Source organism: Akebia trifoliata, chromosome 11, assembly GCF_017979445.1.
Source record: "Akebia trifoliata isolate Shusen 1 chromosome 11, ASM1797944v1, whole genome shotgun sequence".
Classification (NCBI taxonomy): Eukaryota; Viridiplantae; Streptophyta; class Magnoliopsida; order Ranunculales; family Lardizabalaceae; genus Akebia; species Akebia trifoliata.
This window is the reverse complement of record NC_141385.1, coordinates 47,776,459-47,785,318: the sequence shown is the minus strand read 5'-3', so window position 1 is coordinate 47,785,318 and position 8,860 is coordinate 47,776,459. Positions and strand designations below refer to the sequence as shown.

At 33.4% G+C, this 8,860-nt stretch overlaps 1 protein-coding gene across 1 annotated transcript; it reads left to right on the top strand.

The window, feature by feature from the left end:
- The first annotated feature begins 5,612 nt into the window (after nucleotides 1-5,612).
- On the top strand, nucleotides 5,613-8,860 carry LOC147392240 (putative polyol transporter 4). The gene is made up of 2 exons (XM_086460235.1): nucleotides 5,613-6,088; nucleotides 7,062-8,860. The coding sequence occupies exons 1-2, from the start codon at nucleotides 5,869-5,871 to the stop codon at nucleotides 8,411-8,413; spliced, it is 1,572 nt and encodes a 523-aa protein (XP_086316361.1). The 5' UTR covers nucleotides 5,613-5,868; the 3' UTR covers nucleotides 8,414-8,860.

Genomic DNA, 8,860 nt, shown 5'->3' with positions numbered 1-8,860 from the left:
GTTTATCTTGTGAGATATGGCCCAATCAAGACATCATGTCTATCCGTTCACGGATCATATCGAGATGACTTGAGCAAGATCGACGAGATTTGACACCACAAACCTATATCGATGAATAGCATTCTGATCTCAAAATTCAATCCAACAATTTGGACTTGAAATAAAGTATTGTGATCGTGGACGTAAGAAATCCATTTTCTATACACATGGCATATATGAAAATAATGTTCATTGCCTTTTTAATGAGGAGAGCGTAAAAGCAACTTTAATAGTCTCTTTAACCTGTTCATCTTAATTTTTTAACATCTTGGATAAATTATTTTTAACCTATTCAACTTCATCTTCAATTTATTGTCTTCAATCTCATTTTCAACTTTATTTTTAGAAATGAAAACTTCTATTGCCACACCAACTTTTACTAATGCTACCCCAAGACACATGCCAATTCTTGGTGACTTACATATGAATTGGCGTGGCATTAGCAAAAGTTGGTGTGACAATAGAATCTCTATTAGAAATCCCTAAATTTTTGTACTTAAAAGTACATTTTCTAGTCCCCTAAGATTAAGTATGTTGTTATTGAGGTTTAAGGGGGGGGGGAGGTGATGGTCTGATTGGTTTTGAGAAGAAAATCAAGTATTTTACTAATGGTTGAAGATGAGGATATTTAGATTATTTTCTATTAATCTCTTACAAAATACCTAGGTCAAGGGACATGTCATCAATTTAAAACTATTAAATATCTTAAATATTGATAGAATCATAGAAATGTTAGGGGGCATGTCTAAATCACCATTTTTATAATGCACTTGAGGATAAGCAATTCAATAGATAAAAGTATTTTGATGTACTCCTACGGTGAAATGTTCCAAAGACATTAAAAGAAAAAAAAAGGTCGACTAGTTGCACATCATCTAGAAAATATTGCACTCCAACCTGGAAAAAAAGAGAGTTAATATTTTGACTTTGTCTCTTAAATTCTTATCATATCCTTGCTTGTTACACCCACGAAAGAATTTTACACTAATATTGAAGATAAAGAATTCATTATCAGGAGCCTTCTCCCACGATTCCAAGAGGCCTCCTTCAATCATATTTTTAAAAAAGTTAACATGACTGCGAATACACTAGTTTTGATGAACGATGATTTAGGTTGTATTTTTTTGGATTGTAATTCGCTCCCTAGTGCTTTGTTATCTATTCTTGTTCAAGATAAGAGGGAGATGTGTTATGTGAGGTTGTAACTGGTTTGGGTCTGCCTTAACCCAGATAATCTTTAACGAAAAAAAAAAAAATCCATTATTAATAAGAATTCCTGCAAAATTTTATACCAAATCTATTATTAACAAGAGCTCTTGCAAATTTTTATCCAACTTGTAGACCATGAAGTTTTGAAAACTGAATATAGAGTTTATGAAGCTTTGGTGTTGTGGTGCAACCAGTCCTAGGTGATGTGCGACGAGTTGGTCCCTAAAAAAATTTATTAACTATAAACAAAGATTAAGATAGTGGAACGGTGAAAGATAATGAGTCTGATATGGACATGTTTATTTAGTGGACTTAAAGTGACAAACATGAAGTTTTGAAAACTAAATCTAGAGTTTATGAAGTTTTGGTGTTGTGGTGCAACCGGTCCTAGGTGATGCGCAATGAGTTGGTCCCTAAAAAAATTAATTAACTGTAAACAAAGATTAAGATAGTGGAACGGTAAAAGGTTAGGAGTCTGATATGGACATGTTTGTTTAGTGGACTTAAAGTGACAAACATGAAATTTTGAAAACTAAATCTAGAGCTTATGAAGCTTTGGTGTTGTGGTGCAACCGGTCCTAGGTGATGTGCGACGAGTTGGTCCCTAAAAAAATTAACTGTAAATAAAGATTAAGATAGTGGAACGGTGAAAGATTAGGAGTCTGATATGGACATATTTGTTTAGTGGAGTTAAAGTGACAAACATGCATGCCTTTGCATAACCTTCTTGCCATCAAACTCAGCTCCAATTCGAGAGGAGCGATGTTGGATATCCAATTTTCATGCACTAAAGAATCTACCTTAGATATCTCCTTCCTCAGTTTCAAGTCAAATATATAAATAAATAAATAGATCTATTGGATTTGCTTTTTTTTTTTTTTGATGAATTAAGGAATCCACTTTAGGTGTCACACCTTCCAATTGTTTCAAATCTGATATATATTAGATATGATACGCTAAGGAATCCACTTTAGATGTTACCTACATTCTTTCGAATCCAATAAATAAGGAATTCACTTAAATATATATATATATATATATAGTCGAGATGGGGAACAATTATTTGTTACAACATTTTTTACATTGTTCGGATGTCATCTATTTTACAAGATTCAGTGGCATCCGACGGTATTGTACAAAGCATTGAAAAAATGGACAACATCCGAGTGGTGATGTAAAAAGTACCACAAAGGATCCGTTCTTAGTTCTTAAATATGTATTTGATCTTAAAGTAGACCATCTCTTTTGAAAATTTATGACTTTAAAGAAGATGAATTTAAAAAAAAAAAAAATTAACTCATATCTTTACTGAAATAAATTATATTTTATAGTTGATGCTTTTGTAGATAATTTGTTGTGTTCTCGAACTAAAAAAAAAAACTTTGTAATGACATAGAAAGCCTTTTCTCATATTTTGTGATAGAAAAACGACTTGCATTTAAAGAAGAGGGAATTATATTGTCACTCGAGAAAATTTCTCACATTTTTATACTTGAAAATTGGAATGGGTAGTCACGGTTCTTAACGTAGCTGTTTTTGGTGGTTCTTGTTCCAAGTACCTCAAGAACCAACTGGGATCGACCCGCTTATACCAACAACCCTAATTAATAATCTCCCTTCTCTAAATATATATGTATGATGTGGCCCCTAAAGATTGAAACATTTTACATATTCTTTAAATTTGTCATTTTGTCCCCTTTTCAAGTCGAAAGTCTCTTCCAAACATCTAATGCGACACATTTTGATCAAATTTCTTAGTCATTTTTCTTAATGGTGATTTTGACATATCCCTCCACGTTTTGGTCAATATTACAAATGCCCCCTTAACCTAGGTTTTATACGAGAGATTAATGAAAAGTGATCTAAATGTCCTTATCTTCATCTTCTAACCAAAACCTTTGATTTTTCTCCTAAATTTTTTCTCAACATCAAGATATTAACCAAAACCCCTTGATGATTCTCCTAAAAATCCATCATTTTCAAGCTCTGGAACCTCTACAAGAAATTAATTTTAACATGTGTATCCTTGGTTAGAATCCCATCTTAACCTCTTGTAGAAAATCCTTGTTTAGTTTTTTCTACACAAAGTTTCATTTCCTCTACTTCACAAAAAATCTTATCCCATTCTTAAGGTTTAGATAGCATTTTGATGTTGAAGATGAGGGTAAATTTTTTTACGTAAGAGATACGAAATGATTGATTTTCGAACGATTCCCCGTTGTACTTCTTCAAAATTCATCTTTTATTCTTCAATTTTGAAGGTTGAAGATTGGGGATAAAAAACTTTACCCTCAATTGAACATGACTGTTTGTTTTTTTTGGGGAAAAACAAGGGCTCGGCTAGAGGTTGAAGATGAGGTTGTTTAGGTTATTTTTGTTACTCACTCGTAGAAGACCTAGATAAGAGGACATGTCATCAATTTGAAAACATGGGATGTCTTTTATATTGACTAAAATGTGGAGGGTTATGTCTAAATCATCCTTATTTTTTCGTTCTTACCATATTTCAATACGGGCCTAGAAAGAATAAAAAATCCCAAAAATTGTTGGCTTGGGAATTAGTCGACCAGAAACTTGGTTGATCGACTTGACTCGATTGGATTTCGAGGTGCTCAGACACAATACTCAATAAAATCAACTCCTTGATTCAACTCAAGAAATCATCTCATAATTGCCAAGTAGTGAGCACGGAAAAGGCTCAATTCAGGTAATGAAAACTGGACTTAGTTTAGTGACTATATTTAATACTTTATATAAAAAAAAACAAAAATAAATATTATTATTTATTTTAGAATAAAAAAACCTAATTATTGAAGTTCAAAACTAATCCTTTAAGTAAAACATGACGTTTATTTTCACTAGAGTAAAATTAATAATACTTCAATTTATATTTTAAACCAAAAATTAATAATATTTTAAACTTGTTTTTCATCAAAAATTAAAATATTATTGATTTTTGGTTTAAAATATAAATTGAAGAAGTAGTCAAAGGGTAATTCAGTCTTTTCTAATATTTAACATGATCTCACGCTCTTGAGTAAATCTCACGAAACGAAGGAAGTCAACTTCCTAAGTTATCAAAACACAAATCAAAACCTAAGGGTTTGGTCAAAACTATCCTTAGATTTTTATTTTCATTTGAAATCATCTCTTTCGTCACAAGAGTAAATATAATTCAAAGGTAATTTTTTTTTTTTATAGTAATTTTTAAAATTTATTTCATAATTCATCTAAGATAAGAAGGAATGATTTTTAAATTAAAGTAGTATAATTATAATATACCTAATTTTTATTGTAATATCTATTAATTGGAATTAATCTTCATTTTAACTTGTGTTAGGAATTCCTAAGAGATCTAGATCCTGGAGATAACAGGCAAGATATTCAATGTGAATCGTCCACCACACTTCTCATCCAAGATCCAAATATTTTGAAAATTCTGTCGAGTCAACTATGTTTTGTATTTTTGATATAAAATATTAATTTTATTTATAAAAAATAATATAAAAAAAAGATTTGTGTGATCAAACATATTTTTATCCTACTTTATAATAAAAAAATTTATAATTATTTAAATATAAATATTTAAAAAAATAATTTGACTTTGTTAAGAGAATATGTTTCAACAATAGAATCTATCGTGAAAATCAAAAGCATTGGGTGTCGTGGCAAGGTCCTCCCTAAAAAAAAAAAAAGGAGAAATCTTGAGCTCAAGCCCACTTAGTAGTCATCTAGAGGGATTTATTTTAATATATGAGATTTGTGCGGTTACTGCATGTATCTGAGGGATTTTGACGAGATATGGTGTTCTAAGAGACTAGTTGCTTCGTCCTTATTAGTCAAGCTTACGGATTTGAACACCTCATCATCAAGAAAAAAAATAAAAAAGAGTGTTTCAATATCAAATCTTATTCAATGGCATTGTGATTATGAATTATGATAGTGATGCTCTTACATCCTTTTATGTTTCAATTTCTTTTTCAGAAATAAGAAAAATATTTTCAAAAAAAAAAAAATATATATATATATATATATATATATATATATATATTGTAAATCTTATAATAAAACCTTAAATCCAGCTCATCTCCTTAGCATGAAAAAAAAAAAAAAAAAAAAAAACCCTTGCTTCCTACATTTCTATTTTGTACCTCTATCTCTAATTTATTTTTTGAAGGGAAATTAATATAAAATCCACATGTCATTCTCACATCTAATAAAGGATTTAAAGTCTTTATTCTCCATTTCAAAACCCCAATTGCATGGAAGGCTCTATCTTCTATTCAGATAAAATAAGATAAAAGAGAACAATACAAGTGGGAGATGAGTCAAATCCTTAATGGGTTTCCATTATTGAAGTTTTCCCATTTGTCCCTTCAAACCTGGGTTACTTCCGAAGAAAAAAAAGATGGCCTACTTTTATATTCAGATCTTCCAATAAACTCAATAGAAAAATAGTTCCAATAGGACCCACAAAACTACAATATGGTCTCCTCTTATATTTCGCTCCTCCTTCAGATCTGGAGTATTTTGTTCTTCATCTGCTCTGAAATTTAAGGCCTTTGCCTTCATCTCTGATTCTTTTTTTGTTTATTGTTAGAGAGAAAGAAAGAGAGAGAGATGGGATTGGTGGGTGTTGAGGAAAATGGGAACAGAGATGGGTTGTCTAACCTTCCTTTGGGAACTAAAAATAAGTACCAGAGGATGGATATGGAACTTATAGAAGATGAAGATGCTTCACATCTTCATCAGCAACAGAAGGAGAGGAGCAACAACACTAGAAAATATGTCCTTGCTTGTGCTGTCTTTGCCTCTCTTAACTCTGTTCTTCTTGGATATGGTAAACTCCTACTCCTTCTCCTTCGGTTTTTTTTTTTTTTTTTGGTATCTCTTTGATTTGCTAGTTTTTTGTAGAATCCCACATTGAAATTCTTCATGGGCTGTATTTTTTTCATGAATTGGATAATACCCACATTGAAATTCTTCATGGGCTGGTGTTTGGATGTTTAGGTGTGAACATTAAAATGGAAATAAAGATGCAAGATTTTGGTTCTATGTCAATTGTGTTTGATAATAGAGATACCCATTTGGAAAATATCGCTAGTTATTGTGTTTTGGATTAATTTTGCCTTCATCAGAACATCAGCCAAGCCCACCAAGTTGACCCTGTCTGACAAAGGAACCATTTTTCGATCTAGTTTGCTGTTTTTCATCTTTGTTGGTTTACATTAATCTAACATTGACTTGTATTGTAGAATGTAGAATACATGATCCAAAGGATTTTTCTTTGGAAAATATGGCGAGTTATCGTGTTTTGGATTTTACTCATCTTGATGTTTATTAAAATTTTGCCTTCATAAGAACATCAGCCAAGCCCGCCCAGTTGGAAAAAATGAACCATTTTTGCGATCTAGTCTGCAGTATGTCATCTTTGTTGGTTTTCATTTATGTAACATTGACTTGTATTGTAGAATGTACAATACATGATCCACAGGATTCTTCTTCTCTCTTTGTTGTCATCAGGGAGTACCCATTTTGGGGAAATGCAAGATGATCATCCTCGTCATCAAAGCCTTGTCACGTTCATCCTTTCCAATGTTTTCACGGCGATTTAGTCAAAATTATTGGTTAACAGGCAATACCCCTTTTAGGAAGTCTTCTAACAAAGCATTTTTTTCCTGCTCTAATAAGTTTATTGATGTTCTTTAGAACCAACTTTCACACCTATCTAGTACTATCTGGTTTCTATAATTTGTGACTTAATTGTATGAATCCAAAGTTATGTGTTGAAGTTCGAACTTTTTGATCTACAGACGTGGGTGTCATGAGTGGAGCAATCATATTCATTCAGGAGGATTTGAAAATAACAGAAGTGCAACAAGAAGTTCTTGTTGGTATTTTAAGCGTCGTTTCACTTCTAGGTAGTTTAGGTGGAGGAAGAACCTCGGACGCTATTGGAAGAAAATGGACAATGGGTTCAGCGGCCATTATCTTTCAAATCGGTGCTGCTATAATGACTCTCGCTCCTTCTTTCGAAGTCCTAATGATAGGCAGACTCTTCGCTGGTGTAGGAATAGGCTTCGGAGTTATGATCGCGCCAATCTACATTGCCGAGATATCACCCGCCATCGCTAGAGGATCTCTCACATCCTTCCCTGAGATCTTCATAAATCTAGGGATCCTTCTCGGTTACGTCTCAAACTATGCATTTTCGGGTTTTTCGGTACATATTAACTGGAGAATAATGCTTGCTGTGGGTATCCTTCCCTCGGTCTTTATTGTATTTGCTCTACTCATCATTCCCGAGTCGCCTAGGTGGTTGGTGATGCAAAACCGAGTTGATGAAGCAAGAGAAGTACTAATGAAGACAAATGAAATCGAGGCAGAGGTGGAGGAAAGATTAGCAGAGATACAGGCAGCAGCGGTAAATACTAATGAGGAAAAAGCTGTGTGGCGCGAATTGTTGAGCCCTTCTCCTTCACTTCGCCGAATGTTGATTACTGGTATTGGAATCCAATGCTTCCAACAAATAACAGGTATAGATGCACTTGTGTATTATAGCCCCACAATCTTCAAGAGTGCAGGGATTGAGGATAATGCCAAGCTTCTTGCTGCGACTGTATCCGTTGGGTTTACTAAGACGATTTTCATCTTGGTAGCTATTTTACTCATTGACAAAGTGGGGAGAAAGCCATTGTTGTATGTCAGCACAATTGGGATGACTATTTGTTTATTAGTATTGGCACTGAGTCTTTCTATAATGGGTGGTGGAAAGGCTGTGATCGGAATGGTGATTTTAACTGTTTGTGGGAATGTAGCTTTCTTCTCGGTGGGAATCGGTCCTGTTTGTTGGGTCTTGACAAGTGAAATCTTCCCTCTTAAGTTGCGTGCTCAAGCGTCAGCTCTTGGGGCAGTAGCAAATAGAGTGAGTAGTGGCCTTGTTGCCATGTCTTTTCTTTCTGTGTCACGTGCCATCAGCGTGGGGGGAACATTCTTCATCTTTTCTGCCATGTCTGCTCTTTCGGTCGCTTTTGCTCATATTTTTGTTCCAGAAACGAAGGGGAAGACTCTTGAGCAGATCGAGTTGTTATTTCAGAAGGGAGAAGATTGGCAAAGAGTTGAAGTGGAGCTCGGAGATGTAGAGCAACTTGTGCAGAAAGAATGATTTGTTGTATGTTGGTGAGTTTGATGAACCAAAAACTTCCCACATGTCTTATGACACTACAAGCAACTCCAAAGAGAATGGCAAGCCTTCGTAGGTTTTTATTGTAGACAATTCTATTAGAATCCTTTCTGCCAACTACATGAGTTATAGGACGTAAATAGATCCAATTTTTATATGCAAGCAAGCTAAGAGGGAAATAATCTCTCACCTGATCTAATGTCTTATTGTTTTATTTAGTAGCATATTTGACCCTATTCAGAGCTTAATGTAAACATTTCTCCTTGTAGGGTTGGTATACCTTGTAAACTATAAGATTTAAATTTTTTTTTTTTTAAATAAGAATTGGAATGTATAGGAAAATTGGGCATAAAGTAAATGCATCATCGATCTTGATCATGTCTTGTTTCCACTATTATTATATAAGATTGTTTGAGATCTTTGATTTTA

Coding starts and splice junctions, on each gene's coding strand:
- LOC147392240 (XM_086460235.1), top strand. CDS start 5,869: ATGGGATTGGTGGGTGTTGAGGAAAATGGGAACAGAGATGGGTTGTCT. Junction 6,089..7,061: donor CTCTGTTCTTCTTGGATATG/GTAAACTCCTAC, acceptor TTTGATCTACAG/ACGTGGGTGTCATGAGTGGA.